At 38.5% G+C, this 21642-nt stretch overlaps 1 protein-coding gene across 1 annotated transcript in view; it reads left to right on the top strand.

The window, feature by feature from the left end:
- The window catches only part of larp4b (La ribonucleoprotein domain family member 4B), a 49744-nt gene that overhangs the window by 6257 nt on the left and 21845 nt on the right, over positions 1-21642 (top strand). Inside the window, exons 2-5 of the mRNA XM_015387110.1 lie at positions 3983-4116; positions 13839-13995; positions 19753-19926; positions 20742-20820. Of these exons, the coding sequence (XP_015242596.1) occupies positions 4036-4116; positions 13839-13995; positions 19753-19926; positions 20742-20820 (491 nt within the window). The 5' untranslated portion in view covers positions 3983-4035. The remainder of the gene's footprint in view (positions 1-3982; positions 4117-13838; positions 13996-19752; positions 19927-20741; positions 20821-21642) is intronic.

Genomic DNA, 21642 nt, shown 5'->3' on the forward strand with positions numbered 1-21642 from the left:
GTTCAGGAACCGGTATCGAAGTGAAGGTATCGGTATTGGTACCGGAACCGAAAATTTTTGAACAATACCCAGCCCTACGTTTCTAATATTTAAGAAATAAGACGGAGAGAAACGGCAAGCTAGATAAGCTAGAGGTCCAGCCAATAAGGGGGGAAAAAACCCAATAAACTCCTCATTTCCATCTGCATCGCTTAACCCAGTCTTTGTACAAGGGCTGCTTTTGGTCACCAGCTGTTTTTTTTTGGCAATAAAAAAACCAAAACTTTTAGTTTCCTTCAAAAAACTCTCACTGCTGTTTTGAAACAGCCATTATCTCCAAATGGATACCAGGCAGGTTCATAAACATTGGCTGATATTTATCTAATTCCAAGCTTTTCTTTGTGATTATGCTTATTGTGTAGAGAGTTCTGATAAAGGTACACCAGCAGTGTATTGTCTGACCCTAGTTTAACCTCGGTCACTAAATTAGCTGGTTTTTGGATAATCTGAGGGTAATCTAGGGCTTCAAAGGCCATTCCTCCAGAATTACTGTCCGGCAACATTGCACGTTTTGATACTCCAGGGATTTTTGGCAGCAGCCAAGCAGAATTTTTAAAGTGCTTTTAAAAACAGCAGGGAGGCGCTGACTTAAAAGTTGAACAAAAAGGAAGATTTAGAAACTAGAAAAGCACCAGAGCACAAGAACCTCTGCCAAGCAGCAACGTTTGCCCCTTTTTGTCACTTAAAACTTTCCCTTGAATTGGATAATTTTCCCACTTTAATAAATTGTTAATTTGCATTAGAATTTAACATGGCTGCCCTGAGAGAGGCACAGTGTGTGTCTGCAGCCTCTGGTGTCTGTTCTGCGCTCATGTCTTTGACAGACGAAAAAGTTTTTTTTTAATCTTAAATGCAAAATGTTTACAGATTTGTTTTACAATTTTGATATAATTACTGCTCTAAATTGGTTGCTCTGTCAGCTAAAGGCATGTTTTACAGTCTATACTCCATTTAACAATTAATCAGTTACTAAATAAGTTGATGATTATTCCAGTAATAGATTAATGACAATAATTTCATTGTTTCAGTCCTAGTGGTATTAAGTGTTTGTAAGCAGTGTTCAAACATTTTATCTCAAACACTGAAATGCTAAGTGTAAGACTGACTAAATATCACATAAAGATGAGAAAGGCTATCAAGCTTTTTTTAGCAGCCACCATGAATGCAGATGTTTGGTATGGTGGTGTTTTCCTGACCAACTTGTTTTTAAACTTTCATGGGCATTCCTCTCGAAACTTCAAATTCTGAGGATGGAACATCTGACATTGGAGGAGAAATGGAAAACACTGCACTACTATAAGTATCCAGTAATGCTCTGGTGAAAAATAAAGTCATAGTGGATGCCAGTGGGGGCTACATTTTTTTTATATGCTGTATTAAATAAGCTGTAAAGCATCACATTTTAAGATTTTATTGTGCAAGCTGTATTAAATGCTGACTGAATGAACAAAAAAATTAAACACATTAAGCTTATTCAGTAGATATAACAATTACTCATTAAATAACTGAATTAAAAAAATAGTTTATTGGCTCAGTCCTTTTCCAAAATACAGAGACATTAAACCAACATGTGTATGCCGCACTGAAATACTGTCAGACAATTTGCCACTGTTTCAGTGAAGAGGATGCTAACTGTTATATAGCTCTCTGTCTGGTGGGGGAGACTTTGTGCTGTTAAGTGCTTTTAAACTAGTGATTCCGATTGCTCTGAAAGGACCATTAAAAGCTGGCTCCATGAATTGCATAAACTAACAAAAGTCGCCTTAATCTACGGTACTCAATGCAGGCATGTTTCTTTTCTATCATATTACAAATGTTTTGCATAATGCCCTTAACCTTTCTGTCATAAAATCCTCACCTTCAAACGCAGCAAAGAAGTTGCGCTGCTCCACACTGCAGCATGGCTAAATGGGCACTATTTAGGTAATAAATTAAGGAGTTTATCCAGTGTTTACTTTTGCAAACAGAACATCAAATTGTATTTTGCATCCTCATCACCAATGAATGTTGTAAATAATCTCAGATTGGACTGTTGATTAATTCATTTTTTCTGCTTTTGCGTGCTTCAGCTACAGCATTACTTTCCTTGCAAATACTAGGCTCCGCTTAACGGTGAACAGTGGCACCCTCTACTGGACGGTGTCAACACGGAAAGAAACTCTTTCCAGGGGACATAATCAATTAATCAGATTAAAAACTTTTATTAAAATAAACTATTAATTTACAATAACAAGTCAATTATTTATTTACATTTCTTGGTCAAATTTTAAATGTCTTCTTCTTTAAGACACGCTTTAACAGTTCTAAAAAAAAGTTCAAACTGAGTTTTCTCCATCTTTTTTCGGCTTTAGTTGTTTACACAGCTGGATCTCAAAGCATTCATTTTTGGGATAAAAATAAATGTATGCCTTTTCCCAAGCTCCATTCATATCAGTGGGATGACACACTGGCTGTGTATCATCATTATGTGGATCAAAGGTCACCAGCTTTACAGCCATGCCATTCTCTCTCTGCTTTGTATGCAAACACAATCAGAGCTCGTGTCGCAGGCAGGCACCGATTGTTGAGCAGGATTATCAGCATGTCCCACACAGCTTCAGCAAGTCCCGGAGAAAAGGTGTTTCCACCTTTAGGAACGGGGGCTGTCCTTTCCCTTTAATTAATATAAAGTCTGCTGGTTCTGTCAGCTGTGTGCATGACAGAGAGAGAGGTCTGTAACAACATGAGAAACAAATAAACAGATGTCACAATGGAGGATGATCTTCATCAACCAAAGCATAAGGATGGCAGTCAGATAACATTAAAAAATAATGCAATTGAATAGTTACTATATGGTATTTGATGTTTATTTTTTTAGTGATGACATCACTAAACTATGTTAAGCCTTATTTCTCTGTTTTCTGATAGTGTAGTTTTCAACTAACTTTTCATTTATCAGAGATGGTAAAGTGCTCAGTGTCATGCAAAATGCGAAGGTGCGTTTGGGATTGTAAACATAGGAAGACATTTAGTCATATACCTTATTCTTAAATCAGCATTGGTATCGGTTTTTAATTATCACAATAAAAGTAACACTAAAAGTGTTTGATAAACTCACCAGTCATCATCTGCATGCACTGTAAAGCTCCTCGAATCAGATTACAGCACAGGAAAAAAAAACCTTACCGCTATTAGACGAGCTACTTCATTAAAGCAGTACCTGTTAAGCGGTTTGTAATTATTACATTCATATTTTTTAGCTATATTTACATTTAGAGATTCTTTAATGGAAGAACCACTTAAAAAAAACAACAACAAAAAAACAACAAAAAAACCCAGCAAAAGTAGGGCTGAGCAATCAATATGAAAAGAGACACTTAACCATTATCAATAGAAAATATGTTTGATTTAGATTTTTTCTTTTATTTCTCTAAACTTTGATCTAGAACTACATAGCATTCCGGGCAATGTAGGCAGAGGAAAGGATCTAGACTCTCAACCTCTCATAGACGAACTTCGTTTGGTTGGTAGTAGAGCTGACCCATTTTCAAAGGTCAAAGATTATAATTAAACAGGGTTAGTGTTAGAGCTTAGGCTCTTTTTCTCGTGGTCCTTACATAAAATATGTAAACAAAATGCTAATAAATAGCTAAGTCCTAAGCAAAAATAATGATTCATGCATGCTTTGTTTTTTTAGTGGTTCAGGCCAACTTTGACCAGTTTATCATCACAAGTACTTGCTCACATCCCTTTTTAGCGGTTAACTTTTAAAATATTTTTTATTTCCTTTTTTGCAGGCCTGAATCAAGCCTACATGTTAACTATTCGCCGCTGTGTCACATCCCTGTCTCTGAGGGTCACTGCCCTTCAGCCTGCTTCTCCTGCCCACGCGTGGCAGCTGATATTTGACAAACATTACTGTTCTAATCTGACGTGTTTCTGTCTCCATCTGCTCCCTCTGAAGCTTACTTGGTGACACAGAGACTTCTCCCTGAGGAGCCAAGAAGCAGACGGCTCATGACTTCTGACCAGGACACGAAAGTTGTCGCTGAACCACAGGTGCAGCAAGTACAAGAGGCAAAAGAGAACTCTCATTTGGTGAGTTTTTGTTTTGTTTTTTCCCTCCGTCTGGACAGGCTTTGCTAGTAGTGGTAGTAGTAAATCTGTTTTCGTTTTAGCTTACAGTAGCAGAAACAAAGGTGTATAATTTGGTCTCACCTCTGGCAGTTTAAGCAGTTTGTTTCCAATAAACCAACCCGTGGAGGTAAAACTGGGGCAGCAATTGGATAAAGTGCAGCTGCTGCATCTGCAGCCTGACAATAGAGGCTGTGCAGTAGTTAAGGTTAAACCCTTGTTATGTTGGGATGGTTATGTAGCCTGTATTGTTATCTCCACATTGTGCTGGGCTCTCTAAGGGCGTTTAATCAGTGCTGATCTCCCACACTGATGGTGCTTTATAAAGGAATGTTTGGTTCATAATGAGGAGGCTGCTCCTGTAACTAAAGAAGTGTGACCTGCTTTTATTTCTCTCCTTTCTCGAGGCTGTAGCTCCACTTTTCATCCCAGTTATGGAGTCCTTGATTGTTGTTAAACTATCAAGGAGACGAGGAAAACTAAGCGGTGCATCCTAAATTGAGCAAAGCAGAAGGTTATTTAAAGTGTTTGTTTCTTTATAGATTGTGACTGTGAGACGAACAGAAACCTTAATAGACTGCAGCTAGTAGGAAGGGAAAGTAGCATCTAACCTTTTCACTACAAGGTTACCGAAAAGCCCTTCAGAATGTTGTTTTATGTCTGCTAATCAACACCATGCTTTATATGAATTTAGGAATTTTTGCAAGTTTGCAAACAATTTTTGCAATTTAGTTTCAGCATTTGTTGGATTATATGACTAAACCAGAGTTTGAAGCAGAGTTATTTAATGTGTTTTTTAGCCCTTGGAAAGTTTGAGCTTGGCTAGAAAAGTTATAAAGTTTGTATATTTGGTTTTATGGGCAGAGAGCAACAGTGGTTGGTCAAGATGACATAGTTAAGTGATGTTCAGTTTGATCTAGTTTTCCAGATCTAAAACTCTTCAATCTTTTAATTGTTATGGAGAAGTATGATTTTAGAACTTGTTGGGGGGAGGGGGGGGGGACTTTGTTTGGATCTGCAGTTATATTCGAAGCAAATATTCTATAACAATGAATGTTTGACTGCGAAATAGATTAAAATTTAAAAACAACTCTGTAAAAACTGCTGAGCAGTTAATATTGTTTATGACTAAGACATTTAATATTTTACAGATATCTCATTGGTTTTCACCAGAATATTAATGAAAAGGTTTATGTTACATCTCTGCGTCGTGGTGGCTTCTGCTGAAATGTGAAATCACCCAAACCCAGATATCTCGGTTGTTTGGTGGGTGCGTCTGGAGGAGTTGAAGTGCGCAGTGGGTCTTGCTCATCACATAAATCAAGGTCCGGCTCTTCTGTCACACTGATGGAGGGGAAGCTTCAGCCTGTTATTATTTAAGAAACCATTCTTAGAAAGGGTTTCATCAGGCTCGGTCTGAGCCAATAGTTTATCACCCTGCTCCAACGAGGCATTGCTGCAGTCATCAGTCACTCCTTCACTTTGATCATTGATGTTTAGGAAACAGCCGTTATAGAAGCTGTTAACAAATTACTTTGGGTTGATGAGCTAGAAACATCCTTTACGTTATAAGATTCATACTAGTGTTCTCTATTAACAGCCCATAATGTAATCTGCTGCCTGTCTGTTTTATTTTTGGAGATAATTGGTTTAATCGTACAACAGCGATTAAATACTGCCATTGATTTCTTTTTCCCCCGTGCCTCCTGAGCTTTGAATGTGGTGACGTCAAATAATTAGGATTAGATTAATTATGATATTTGGAATAAATTGACGACTATACATGTTGTCGTTCATGGCTAAAAGTGAAAAAATAGTATTGTCTCTAACTTTAAAGCTCTATTCAAACTAATTACTTAAACAATCAAGCACACGTTTAACTGAGGCTTCAGCAGATGATTTTAGTTTTTTTTTTTATTAAAAAAACACCCACAGTCATATGTGATTATATTATGGTTAACGTAAGCCGTGTTTTTAAGATTAAAGAAAGAAGATAACCTTTAAGCAAGTTTTAAATGTATCTATTTTTAAGCTCTCATTTTTTTGTATGAAGTATTTTTCTGGTTTGATGTAAACCAATACAGATTTTTTTTTTTTGTGAGCAGACATCTCAGTTTAAACTAACCGAAAACACATTAGTAAATCAAAAATATGAGGAAAACCCGCAGAACTTTAACAATGGATCGCAGGTGGAGAAAGCAGCAATGCATGCAATTCACACGATCTCAAGGCATCGCTGTAAAAAAAGTATTCTTAAATTAAGAGTAATTATCCTTAATTTGAGTAGGTAAATAAGATTATATGCTGATGAAATCAGCAATCTTACCCTTAAAATAAGATGAGATACAGTAATACTCACTTATAATACCTCTGGTATTAACATTATTTTGTATGGCTGACAACTGATATTTGTTGATCTTGTATATATTTCCTTCCCCTTTCGACATGCTGAAGTAAAACACCCCTGGAATTGCTTCTCCACCTTAGTTAAACATATTATAATCCTGCTCTGCATTACTATTGCTTTCATACATCAAACAAACTGCACATGGCTAACCCCCTGCAGAAACACAAACAACACCAAAATGGAGATCATTAAAGTTGGCCCCATAGAAACACAACCGATATGTTTATAAAATGACCAACATCAGCCGATATTGAAGTTAGTGCCAATATACTGTTTATCCTCAGGGACTGATGCTAGAGACCTAAAGCTAAATAACAGGAATGGTCTGTTATTTCTCTCCTTATGTCCTTTGAAACTGTGTAGATCTCTGTATTAAGGTAAACCTCGTTTTGATGGTTCCATTAGATTTAAGATGAAATGACTTTAATTGCAAAGTCTGTACATGCAAGCAAAATAAAAGTGCTTGCTTTACAGTTGGATTTCAATTAAGATATTTAAATTTAAATATAGAAATAAGGAGAACAGATTTGTGTATTTACATTTCTATACCAGAGTTAAGAGGGTTGGCTTTTTGTTGCTCTTTTGTAAAATATTGATCCAGTCTTTCTAAAGTGTTCATAAGACTGACAGCCTGGGGAAAGAAACTGAAAAATGAAGGGTTTTCTCCTGACGTACGATGCAGTGGTACTCCTCCCCTACCTGTTGCTGTTTTGAAGCATGTTTACAGTCATGGTGTGGGAACTAAAGGGGTGTCGGTCTTATTTACATAAAATGACAGAATCAATACCCAGGTAACTGAAACGTTAGTCCCAGTGTTCATATCTAAGGACAGAGCAACCGTCGTGTATGTTTTGCAATATTTACACCTGAAAACTATGACGCTTGAATGACGAGGTCTTTCCTTTGCTCTTAATAAATTCCTTCCAGTTCATCATAACACAAAGATTAAATTCAATACATAAAACTAGAGATAATTATTTTTCTAGTAGCAAAATTAAAATATTATAAATATTCTATCTATCTATCTATCTATCTATCTATCTATCTATCTATCTATCTATCTATTTTTTAGAATAATATTGAATTTTGGTTAATTTAATGTTAATAAATGTTGATTTTATCAGCTGATCTCAAATGACTGAATTTAATCTATTTTGCAAAATATGGTCATTTTTATAAAATAAACTATTAATGCCAAAACTGTCATGGCATTAATTAAATAAAATGTACAGTACGAACAAAGTCACATCCACCATCGTATAAAGGACAAGTCTCTGGCTGTTTCGCAGTTCATGAGAATGTGAATAGGGACTTGAATCCTCGCCATGTATGTTCTTGAGAAGAACACTAGAAAGTATGGATTTGGTGAGAACGGGAGCGTGCAGCATAAATATGGGTCAATTGGAACAGAAGCGTACTTGTGACATCACCACATGCCCGGCTCGTCTAGAGCTGCATTTCTCCTCCTGTTATTAATAGTCTCTAGATAATAATAAATTATTACTTTTTTCATTTAGTGGTGGAATAATAATTAACACAGATAACACAGATAGCAGAACTTTTAATTTGCCAAAAAACAGCTACTTCTGTTATTAATGAAGACTCATATCCGGTGTCTGATTTAGCCTACCTGGTTCCTTGTTTATTGTAAATTAGATGTTGTTTAGTTCTGATGTAGACCTACCATACAGCTACATTATTTGCTTTCAGGATGGAACTGAAACCTAAACATGTAGAGGGTTAAAAAAGTGTTTGTGCCAAAGTGGTTCAGATTTTACCCCTTTCTGTCTGGGTACCCCATCCGCCTATAGTCTCAGAAGCCTCCTTGTGTTGCATAGACTAGCCTACATGGAGCTGCATAGAGCTGCAGCTTTGATTGATGGCAACACTTGGTCGACATCTGCAGCGACTGACTGGGCTAAAAATGGGCGCTATGGGCGGGACGTCCTAACGATATACAACCAAGTGCTGGGGAACTGTCTCTAACAAGTAACCATGGTATCATTTAAGCCGCTGGTTGGTTAGAGGTGGAGTTCATTTGTTTGTGCTTTTCTTGCACTTGAATGGACGGTTGTTCTAGTTCCATTAAAAGCCTACATTTAGAACTTTAATGGCAAATCTGCTGTGGCAGTATTTACTCCATTAATCTGGTCTGAACTTTGTTTTGTGCTTTGGGGACCACTGTTCCTGATCAGGCCTGTGGATGGTGTGGTTTATTGTACAAATAGTTCTCTTAATTGGCTACTTGGAATAGAAAATGTTTTCAAACTCAGTAAATGAGTAAAAATAATGCTAATAATAACATTTTTCACAAAAATTACAATTGCATTTTTTTTGCAATTGAAACCAATATTGCAATTTTATTGTATTGTCCCCCCCCCCCCCATGTATAATGTTAAATATTTTTATGTTGCAAATTGAGTGCTTCTGCAATTTTATATATGCATTTTGTTAAATTGCAGTTCTATTGCAAATCCAATTAATTGATTGTGCATCCATAGTAAAACTCCACTGGTTTGCCCTCTGACATAGAAAGGATTTGTACCATGCAAGCTGCAAATTTGGAAAAGGAAAGGGCATGTCTTTTTAGTTTTTTCCACTTTCAGACACACATGATCAAGATTGGAAAAAAGATAGGCAGCGGAAACAAAAAGGGGGCAACTAACCCCTGATGGAGTTTGGTGGGGTAATGCTGCAGGCTGTAGGTCTCATTACAAGCTGCTGCTGGTGGAAAAGCAATCAGTGAACCAAAGTACAGCTTATTGGGTTTGTAACATATTCAGTTGAATCAGTTTCAGCTCCACAGTGAACATGTAGGAAAATCTTTCCATTTCTGCAAGATTTTACCTGATAGGTGCTTAAGAGGAGTATTTTAGAAAAAGGGAGATGCACCCACCACGTCTTCATTGAATCTGATCAAAATAATAAATAATAATAAATCAGAAGTCAATCATGAAGATTGCTTTGCTAATTTATCTTCAAATCACATGTTAAACTTTTTTTTAAGTATATGTTTTGTTTTGTCAACTCTGGGTTTTCTGTAAATCAATGCCAATTCATATTAATTTCTCCATTTCATTTTGCTGACATTTAGTCCTTCTGTCCAAAAAGCTCGTCCATCTCATTCCATATTTAGTCTCTTGCCCATACATGACAACATATACTGTGGACTTGTGTGTTAGAAACTCATAGGGTAATTGACGGTGACCTACTTATAGCTCCTGTGTGTTCAAGTCAAAGCCGTTATAAGTTAGATCAGACAAAAAGAGGGAAGAAAGTTGGTCAAAAAATGGAGCATGCGTTTTTTTTCTTTTGTCAAGTGTGTCCTCTGGTTTTTAGTTTAACTGTAGTTTAAAAGATGTTAAATTGTCAAATTGTCTGTAGAGGTTTCTTAAAGAGAAAACCTTTAATCCTCAACATCGGTCTAAGGAAAACAGTAAACTTTTTTTTTTTTTTTGTGTCAATATTTGGATAGGTTTGTTTGTTCTTGTTAACATATAAACAAATAGCTTTGTTAATCTTTCCGTTTGACGGATTGATCTACTATATCTGATTTGGACTTTTGCGACTCAAAAAAGGGGAAAATATTAGGATTTTTTTGCTTTTTGTGTGTAGAGCCCAGCTTGACAAAGCCGATTGTTTTAGATGGTGGGTAGAACAATAATTGCTGGATTACTTTATAATTTTTCTGTGCATAAGAAGGCATGAATATTTTTCTAATGCACATCAGTCGGGTTAAATGCAGTCTCTCCTGTATTAATATATTCTACCAGTGTCTTTAAATTACCACGTTTTGGTGCAGTTGCACGCATTTTAATTTGCTTCTGGCATAATTCTGGCTGGATACATGGCCTGGCAGGATTGGTTAAAGTATTTTGATTCCTTTCTGAACAGAGAACCCTTAAAGCAAAGTCCAGAGATTTTCTCCTGGGTTCAGGTCAGGGTTTGGAAAGGTCTTTACAGGAATTTAATGTTGGCCTTTTTATTGATTTTTTTAAGTCACCTGCAGATGTTAGGAAATTGACCTTAACATGCCTCTCTTTTGACCACTTGCTCCAAGGCCTCAGCAGCACCTGTAGAAAAAAAAAACAGTCCCACAGCAAGATGCTGCCACTACCATGTCCTCAATCTGATTCCCTTAACATCCCTCTTTGATTTGGGTCAACTATTCCCCCCTTTTGTTTCTGAACTGAAAGCTTTTCTCCAAGAGACATTCTGCTTGTCCATAGGTTTTGTTTGTAAAAAAAGAATGCCTCTTGTTCCTGAAAAGGAGTGGAAGTACAGCTAATGTAAAGGTGGCCCCCTCCCAGCCTGCAGTTTTCAGTTCATAATGAGCTCTGGTGTTCCCTGACGTTTGCACACAAGCAGATTAGTTCAAATTCAGCTGTTTGTAGATGCTTCTCTTATCTTTGCCATTTCTGTCCATGGCAGCTAATCTTGCTTCCATTAGAAAACAGGGCCAATAAACGCAGTGCTATATCAGCTGCCCTCGGATGACACTGATAACTGCTCTCTGCTCACGGTGCTTGTTGAGTCACTTCGTCTGTTCTCTACAAAACACACAGGCTCTCTCAATCAGGGCAGCAGACAACCTTTACGCCCTCCGTTAAGAACGGGAACGTTTAAAATTTCTAAAGGTCACGCAATGCCCGGTAAAAACACATCCGGTGATGTCAGCAGGGGGTTTCTATGGCAGCCAGCTCGGACAGGAGTGGGAGTTCTGCGTCGGAGCTGGGCCGAAACATTAGCATAGTCTGCTGCGTGCATCCGTCTGGTCAGACTCATCCTGGATGATCTGACAGTGCAGCGTTTGAAGCATCACTATACTTTCGTCCAGTCAGACTTGTCTCCCTTTCTGTTACTCTGTTTCTTAGAATCAGCTTCTTGTTTCAACGTGTTTGTACTGCACAGGAAAACTGGTTTCACTGTGTTTTTGATTTTACTCCCAGCTTGTTAACAGAGTAGTCCATTAAAAGACTTTCGAGGACTGGCTTAGCTGGAACGACGCCCTGGGGTTGAGCTCGAGTATATGCAAAGGCTCCGCTTGTGTCCAAGGGGAGCGCCTCAATGCCCCACGGACTTCTCCACTGTTTTCCTGGAGAATGACTCAGTGCAACGCTGACAAAACAAAAGCAGACACGGATGCTGAACAGGAGGAGGCAGCCACTCAGCTTGTGCAACGTCAGCCTTGCCCACCAGGGCAGCAGAGCCTCAGTACTGTCACCAGATTTGTTGAATCGACGGAGCAGCTTGGATCAGACGGAGCGTGGCTGTGTCTGTGATTTCCTGAGAATGAATCGGAGAGCTGCGGCCGTGCAGGAGCCCGGCTTAAACCTGGAAGCACACAGGGATGATCTGAAGTCTTACTCGACCTGCTGGGAGCAGATGTTTGATTTTTGAGTTTTAATCATGGATTGGGTGGAGTGGAGCTTTTTACCACCTTCCTGTACTACAGGAAGCTCTTGGCCTTCGGTGCCTGAGGAGTTAAATGATGCGCTGGCTCTCACCACGGCTCTGGGTTATGGTCTGTTTGGCTGCGAGGCATGCAGACTGAACTACTGTTTCATTCCTGTGAGTATGATCAGCAAACCTATTATGCTAGCTGCAGCTCAGACAAACAATGTCCATCGTTTGAAGCTGATCCAGTCAGATGATGTTAGTCTGATGAGACTTCTATTCAACCATATTGACTTTTCTGCCTTTATCTCAGAAAAGGTGCACCTCTGTTTTTCTAACATATTTTCAGAACCTTAAATTGTAAATATATTTTAACTTTACTCTGCTTTGTTTTCTGTTTAGTTTTATTAAATTATATTCCTAAAATTCAGGAATATGAAACTAGTGTTAAAAACAGAAAAGCTGAGATTTAGATGGTCATTAAGGGAACCAAAAGTTACAGAACAATAATAACGTTACAGAACAATAATAACAGCAAGATTTATATTGCGGTTTATCCAATCAGGAGAAACCTAAAAGAAGTGCTGCAACTCTGAGATGTAACAAACTGGCACCCCAGTAAGTTAAGCCTGCTTATTATTCGCCACCCTTTACAAAAAGTGCTATTTAAATACGCTGCCAACGAACATCTTCTCTTATTTGGCTCAGTCCTGAGAAATATCCACCTTCATTTGGATTGCTGGTGGAAGAAAACATTTTCTTGACTGATCTACTTCATGCTTGCAAATAGCAGCCTCTGTTTGTTTGTGTACTTGGCTCCTCCTCCAAACATAACATAACATTATCTTTGTCAACTTTATATATATTTTTTTATTAATTTTGTATTTGGTGAATGAGGAGAAATCTCTCCTCTTCATCCCTTCACCTCTAAGGAGGTCACCTATGCTTCCTCTGATGGTAATCTTTGTGTTTTCACACAACTGTTTGACATTTTTCATTTCATAAAGGCTTTTTTTTAAACCACAACCTTGTCTGATCCACTGATGGGCTTCAAGATGGTGCTGTCAGTTATGCCCATAGGTTGGAGCTTTTCTGTTTTAGCTTCACTTGTTAAAGGAAACAAACGTGCAATATGGTTAGTTTAAAATATTATTGAAAAGACTGATTTGTTTCATATTCTCAACAGGTGAAGGTTTCTCTATGTATCAGTCTTTCTCCATAAAGGTCTGTTCAGGTTTCCTCTGAATCTTGACTTAAAGGTTGTTGCTTCTGTTCTCCCTGTTTGATTATTTGCACTGTGTCACTAAAGGGTTTAAACAAAATCCTGTGCAAGTGAGCAATAAGTTACACCAGGATACTGTGTGGTTTTTTGGCTCATCGGCTCCAACACAAAGTCCCTGAGATTTGTTGGCTTCATCCTTCGAACTGTGGAGAGTTCACTGGGAAAACACAGTATCATATCAAATGTGTTTAAAACTCAAATTTATAGGAATAATATCCCTTTTGTATTTACTTCTATATGCATAGAATATTATACAGTATTGTAAATTAAGTTTGACCTGTTCTGACCAGCAACCCAGTGTCTTTTATTTGCTAAATCAGCTGAATGAAAATGGTTTAACTGTAACACCGATCAGGTTATTTTTCAGTCAGTTTTGATCTGAGGTTCTCTTGGCATTTGTGCAATTTCCTCATAATTGTTGGATGGTTTATTTACTAAATCAAAGTTAAGGATGTGAGCTTACCTGAATGCTTCTAGCTATTATTGTAGTCTATTTCATATGATCATATTTGCATAAAACAATCATAGCTATAGTACGTAACACACAGAGGGTTTAGTGTTTATGCTGGCTGCTCTGACCAGATTGTGTTGTTCCCACAGGAATCAGCCAAGGTTTCAGACCTCAACCCCAATGCGAAAGCATGGGCCAACCACATGTTTAGCCTGGACACCAGCGGGACTGCTGACACCACCACCACTGCTGCCCTGCAGCCATGGAAGGAAGGCTGCGATAGTTCGGCCGACCCCGGCCCTGAAGGTCAGTCGCCCCTTTGGGATACACGCTTACAGATGTCTTCTGCTCTTACTAGCAGCTCTTTTAGTTGCAGTGGCACATTACTCGGTACTCCTTCTTTAATGGTCATTGAGTTTTAAACTGTCAACTCTTTGTCAAGTCGATGTAAAAGACTTGTTCTTCCTTTAATAACTCTAGAACCAATTAAAGAGTTTGGGAACTCTAAAACCTGATCAGATTCTTCTCCTTCTGTCAGCTCCATCAATTTATAAATGGTTGTTATTTTAAATATTACAGATAGAAATCATTACAGTAGACATTTAGCAGCATAGTAGAACATTTTGATGTACTTGATGAATAAAGTTTCTATAAAATAATGGGTAGACGTATTTTTAGACAAATATTTTCTAATGTTTTACTAGACCAGGGGTAACCAATTAAAAATCAGCTGGGTCAGAATAAAGAAAATCATCAACCAGTAAAGGTCCGGAGACACTTTTAATTAAAATCTGTTACTTAAAACAGAATTTAACATAAAATTAGATTTTAATGCATCCATGAAACCATAATTACATTTTTAATTAAAAGAGAATAGATAATTTCTCCATTTTAAAATCTAAAGTGTTTTTTGAACTAGTCTTTCAGTTTGGTATATAGACAATTTCCTGATTCACATGTTTTATAAAACACCTGAACTGAACGTTTGTTTTCTTTATTTTATTTTTTAATGGCTTAATAAGAGAAGTGGGCTTTATGCTGCCCTGCAAGGCTTTAAACCTGGGTTTGATCAATCAATTCTGAAGCACATATCAAGGTGCTCATTCGTGATCGATATTTATTTTTGATTCTGTTCATGGTGGCGAATCCTGCTTCATAGCAGTAGGTTTAGCCAAACATACTCTAAATGTTCAGGGTCCACTCCGCTCCGGCCAGGTCAAGATCTGCTTCTGCAATCGCACCATGCAGGAAAAATGACAGTAAGAAGATCCGGTTTGTCAAATTAAAATATAGTAACAACAGATCAGTAACTAAAAATTGGATCATAATTCTTTTTATATTTCAAAAAACACCATTTATTTACAAGATTGGATGTAAACTATTGGTACTTCAAAAGACCAGGAAGCAGATTTCTCATCTCCATTGGAAACTGCATATATGCTGTATGCTGATGTGGATTTTTTTAATATTTCATATTAAATTAAGCGTTAATTTCTGCATGTTTCGCTCCAACAAATTTAATGACAATATTCTGCACACTCTCCTCGAGCTCTGAGGATAAGTCGGAGCACAGCAATAAGGGAGAAACAGCGGAGGCTGTATGCTATGCTTTGGGCAGGCGATCTTGAGCATTGCAGAGCAGTGAAGGTGTGGGATTTCGGGGTAACAGGAGAAGCGGCGCAAGTGACGTTTAGACACTAGGGGTGGAACGATTCACAAAATCCACGGTTCGGTTCGATTCACGGTTTCTGGTCACGGTTTTCGGTTCGGTTCGATACATGTTGATTGTTACACCGAAATTCCATAAAAAATTATGAAATTAATGAAAAAATCCCCCTAAAAATAATGGATTGTAATTATTTTGAATGATTCGCGGAAACCCTGGATCATTTCCGTATGTTTTGCTGCTTTGAGTTTAATCATCTGGTGCATGCTCTCTAACCTGACAACAGCCAGATGCATGTCTCGCTCCGCCACATGCATCTGGCTGTTGTCAGGTTACATGCTCTCTACCATCTCCAAGGAACTCAGAGGGGAGCGGACGAAGCCACAGCGGGGGCTGTAGGCTTTGATTTGAGCAGCCGGTCTGGAGCGCAGCGGGGGTTGCTGACGGAGTATGAGGGATTTCGGGGTTAGCATGACATGTTGCTGTTAGCATAAACAAAACGTGTTGCACAATGCTTGCACACTGTTGCACTTTTATCCACAACTTTCTTTCCGCCGTCATCGTAGGTCACTCTAAATGCAAAGCGCTCCCATACAGCAGACCTATAAAGTGCTGCTGGCGCGTCTTCCAACTCCAGTTCTTTCCCACTCGCCAGTCCGACACAATTCTCCACAACAACTGATTTTTTTCTGCTACACCCGGCTAAGCTGCTTCGCTTCTTCTTCTTCTTGTTTACTACTGGCGGTTGGCTTTGGTCGCAGTACCGCCACCTTCTGCTCTGGAGTGTAAACGCTTCGCCTATGAGAAAAAGGAGCAGCGCATGAACCGAACGAAACACACGCAAACCGAACAGAGACAGTCGAACCGAACGATTCTGACGGTTTTCATAAATCGTCCCATCCCTAATAGACACTGTCCTCAGACAACATGTAGTAATTTATAAATGTTTTAAATCGTGTTGTGTACGGATTAGCCAGCAGGTGGGTCAGGATCCATACTGTGGTCCGCTAATCCGTGACCTCTGTACTAGACTGTTTAGTGATGACTTAATGCAAGTTTTTATAGTCACTTGTAGAGTCATCTTGATCATAAAGCCTAAATCATTTTAGCCATATGACTAATACAGTTCTTATTTTTATTCTTTTGTAAAAGAAACAAAACAAGTTCTATTTTACAACAAATTTCAAGCTTTGCTTATTTACTGGAAATTCATCTAAGTTCTACTCTTGGTGATCTTGTAGGACCTGATTCAATTTTTGGGCACCACTAGTTTAAGACCTTTTCAGGTCCTGGACCTGGCTGCTCTTGGGTTCAGTCAGTTTGGTTCAGGCTTTTTTCCTTTATGCTACCCTGAACTTTCATCCCCCATTTAGACGTGTTTACCCTGAGCTGTGTGTCGTGTGCGCTCTGACTGCTGCTGCTGTTTGTGTAAATGAGACCTGCTGACACGGCCAGAAAACCTTCACCCGGTCTTTCTCCTCATCCTACAACTTAATAAGAAATTTGTTCCTGATAAAAGAAAATTTGTTATTCCTAACACTGTAGCTGATGTTTCTTAAACAGCACCTTTGACAAATATAACACAAATTAATTTGAGTTTGGAGAAAGCTAACAGGAGTTGAAAACATCCCAAAACAAAAAAGCACATCAATCTTTAAGTCTTCCTCTTAAGTGGAAAATTTGCTCCATCTGCTTCCACAGATGCTGCAAAATGAAAATCTGAGCAAACTGTAGAGGAGTTTAAAAGGATATGACTGAAACATGATGCTAAAAGATACACAGACCTTAAAACCCCATTTGTTTATTTCTTTTTCCAATGTTTTTTTTTATTTTTCTACTGTGGCATAAACGTGTTATGTCAATGATTTCTAATTGAATCAGATGATAATCCGGTGACAACTGTAGGATTGTTTATCATGGAAACGGGCTTCCATCAGGAAAGTTAAAAAGCTAGGATTTTCATTATTTTTGTTATTAAACTACTATATTCAATATACCCATTGCAGCAATCACTGAAAGTGTACGGAACTTTTCAATTCTTTAACCTCAGAGAGTTTTGCAGGAACAGCCCTACTGTCTTCTTGCTTATGGAGCCTGATGAGTTTGACTGTGGTTTGACTGATGGAGTTTAGCTCCTTTTCTTTACATATGGCTAAAAGTAGATGGTTAAAAATGCTTTACAGTTTAACACAAAATACATGAATTCTGATGGGGAGAAAATGCTATTGATGTTTCCTAGTTATAAAAAGTGTTTCCATGGTTCCACCCAGTGCCTCTCTATGGGGTAAATGACCACAGAGAACTGCTCTATATTTACCTGAAGCTACACCACGAAGGTTCAGGGTAATAATCAAAGTACAAGTCCCTTAACAAATCTGTTTTCTTGGGTTTTAACCTGTAGGAGAAACAAATGGACAGAAATAAGCCAATACCCCAGAACCATGTGTGCAACAAGCTAAACAATTTATGGCTGGTACCACAAGAGAAACTCGACAGAATCTTAAATCTGAGCTCAAGCAGGCAGACATTTTGAAGAAAAGTCCATTCAGACTGATTCCTTAGAGCTATTTTTGGGTATAGCTGGAGTCATTTAAAGAGTTGTCACTAAAGGCAGGTTTTTTTTTTTTTAAATCTTGAGATGCTAGTACTGACATCTTATTTGAAGTTAGGAGGTGACATGGATTTGATATATATAAAAAGCAAGTTCAAAGCCACAATCTCAGTTCATTCACCTTTATGGTTATTTATACTTTCCAGTCTTCCTCTCCTGGAGTCACATTTGTCATGAGTAAAACAGATCTTTAATCATTTATACCTAATTTAATAGGATGCATGAATATTCCAGCCATCATTTCCTTAACATTAACCATTATAATCGCTGAGTGTAATTTTCTCTGCCAGGCTCAGCCGCAGCAGATGCAACAAAGACAGAGAACGTATTGATTAGCTCTGGTCCAACACGGATCGACTCATTGTCCTCCTTCATTTCCTACATTGAGGAAACTTATGACAGCTGAGTTAATATGCTTCTTTGTGTCAGAATGAATTAGTTTCCTCCCTAACCTTTAGAAAAGAGCAGAGTAAGAGCTGTGTATGTCTGAACTCGAATTGTTGTGCTGTCAGCCTTTGACAGTCTAATCTATAATCACTAATTAGCTCTTGTATTCAATTTATTTGTGAAGAAACTAAAGAGTTGGTTTAAAAAAAAATGAAGTTAAATGGGGTCTTCCCACATCCTGGTATGATATAAAGCAACCTGAAGTCATGGTTTCCTGTAGGCTCATTAGGTGAGGTTCAATCTGTCTGCTCTGTAACTCCATTTACTTACTGACTTGTGTTTGTATGGCTGTGTTAAAATCACCCATTTCCGTCATTTTTTTCCATGTTACAGAGTAAAGTTTCTGCAGGTGTTTAAACGCTTCACTTCTATGGATTAGAAAAGCTTGAGCGGTGGTTTACCTTTAAATGACTGCAATGCTGTGGCAGGGCAGTTAATAGCAGGTTTATCACCTGCGAAAACCACCATGTTGTTTGGAAGCACATTGCAGTTTGCAGTTTCCACAGCCATTACCTGCCAATCAAATGATGTGGGTGGCACGTTAATGCCAGGGTTGACTCTGTTTGTTTTCTGTTGGCTTGCTTTACTGCTGTGTGGCTGCGATTTGTGTCTTGCCTGCTTGGGATATATGCAGCTCTTTCAGTATTTTATAGGTTATTCTTCTTGTATGCATTAAAAAGGAAGTGAATCCAGATTAATTTGAAAGAAAAGCGAGAATTTTAGGTAAGAAAAGGTTAACTTTTTATTTTACCGTGGTTGCGAAGTGTTGTTTGAACTGGAAAATCCTCCCCAGAAAACCCAAATTAGTTTTCTTGACACTTAAAAACCATTTTTTGTCTCTAGCTCAGTTTTAAACCATCAAATTTTCAGTTCCTTTATCCTAAACACGTACATTTATTTCTCATTGTTTACATTTGCTGTAGAGATGCATTTGAGAAAACTATTAATTAATGCTTGAAGCAATATGTCCTCAACCTTCATCTAAAAACTCTGTTTGCTTATATATTAGAAGTTTGGAGGCATTGAATTAAACAGAACTTAAAAATAAATAAATATTTTTCCATATTTGACCTGCTGATCAGAGCCTATTCAGGGACATTTTCTACATTTGTTGACTTAATGATTCTCTGATGCATCTTTACATTGTTTATTTTGCTTTCATGTATTGTTTGTGCTCACATGATTTGTTTTTTATTTTGAGGGAGTATCACAGCTAGTTACATTTACCAATATATATCCATGTTTGGATGGACCACAGATAGAGCAGGTTTTGGGGGCTGCTGAGAGTATTTACCTCTGTGTTATCAATAACGCCACCTGCCCTTGTCGATCGCCACAGGCTTTGAAGCCAGTGAGGACAGAGCTTACAAGGAGCCTCAGCTAACTGACCCAGATGAGCCTCCACCAGCACCAGTAATGCTAGGAGAGCCGGCCCCCGTTGCCACCATCACACTGGAGGGCTCCGAGCCCGCCTACACAGAGTACCCCGAGCCTGGGCAGCCAGGGGACACAGGTGGGCTGGTCAGAGAGGAGCGGCTCTGTGAGGTTTCAGAGCTCACACTTATGTCTACACAGCCTTTAAGGTCCAACAGGTGTGACACTCAGAGCCAGACAGAAGCAGCCCGTTTGGTGAAATGAATCGGCCTGAATCAATACCAGCAGCATTTCAGATGAGGTCACTGGGAATGCGTGTGCATTTCTCTTTATCATTGTGAGGTTTTAAGATGTAATTATGCAGTAAAATGACCCAAGTTGTTGTTTTCTCAGCTGAGGTGGTTGGTTGTCCTCCAGCAGAAAAGTCGTTAAGTAATTAGAGCTGAAGTACCTGTGTAGCAGTTGCTGTTGTTTGAGTCCAGATGATTGAAATGAGATTGCTTCATCTTAGCAGTGCTCATCCTCTATTGGCTTTTATTTTATTCATTCTTTGGAGGAAAGTGGCCACTTAAAAACAATTTTTTGCATTAAAATTTGATTAGTCTCAGCAGGAAGAGTCTGTCGGCAGACTTTTATCTCTAAGTATTTTTAAGGTCTTAAAGGTCAGGAAGGATTCACAGAAATCTTAAAAAAAAATATCAGAACTTAACATTATTATTTCAGATAAGATCAGTACAGGGGTTTTATGTTTTGCTTGTCCTCTAGCGTTGTAGACATTTAAAAACAAACCAATTTTAGCCACACTTCATTTTTACTGTTTATTTCTGTTTTGCACATTCCTTGTTCCTTTCCTTCAATTTTAATTTTCTGTACTGTTTTCTATTTTATTATTATTTATAAAATTATTTGTTTTTTATGTATTATTTATTTATTAATGTGTCTTTCTGTCAACAGGCAGTGATTCTCAGCCTGACAACAGCCAGGACAGTTTAAGGGAGCACCTGAAGAAGACCCTGGAGTTCTGCCTGTCCCGGTGAGTCCAGCCCACAGAACAGACCGTTTCAGGGCTGAACTGAACTGGTCCTTTAACAGGAGCTGTGGAAGTTTTTGTGTGACTTGAACATTCAATAAAGGGAGGAGGAATGCGGTTTTGATTTCACCTGGTGAAAGGATTCCACAGGTGGAACATGGAAGTTCATCCAGTAGGATTATAACAGTGCAGCATTGGCAATTTCTCATTTAATACTATGGAGGCCAAACCTTCTTAGTTAAGTAATGTTACATTATTGGTATATATACTATGTCAAACTTCATAAATTAAGTCAGTAAACTGCATTAAATATGCGCTAAAATGTTCCTGATTTTATGGGTATGTTGCGCATCAAACAGCTGTTTCTCTGCTCTTGAACGCAATCTCTCATCCGCTCTGGAGCAGCAGAACGGTGCCTGTTAGCTTCTTTCAGAAATCACTGCTGAGGTTGGAGTCTCAGTGTATTGAAGAAGGCAGTGAGAGAGTAGAGCTCTGATTGGATAAGTTGCCAAAATGCTTCACTTCCAGTGAGGTTCAGCCTCTTCAGGCTGACATTTCCAAACCAGGTCGTCTGCGTGTGTGTGGCAGTGATTGCAAATGTTCCCCCCGCCCCTCCGCAGACACTGCTGCACCTCTTCCAAATTGTAGGTGACCGCAGACAGTGCTGCAGCCAGGAGGCCTCTGATTGGTCAAATCTACATTCGCTCTCCACTAGGGGTGGAACGGTTCACACAATCCATGTTTCGGTTCACGGTTTCGTGGTCACAGTTTTAGGTTCGGTATATGTTGATTGTTAGTCTGACATGTTGGTCATGTTGCTGTTAG

This window comes from Cyprinodon variegatus, unplaced genomic scaffold, assembly GCF_000732505.1.
Source record: "Cyprinodon variegatus isolate N-32 unplaced genomic scaffold, C_variegatus-1.0 Scaffold17, whole genome shotgun sequence".
In the NCBI taxonomy this organism is placed as follows: domain Eukaryota; kingdom Metazoa; phylum Chordata; class Actinopteri; order Cyprinodontiformes; family Cyprinodontidae; genus Cyprinodon; species Cyprinodon variegatus.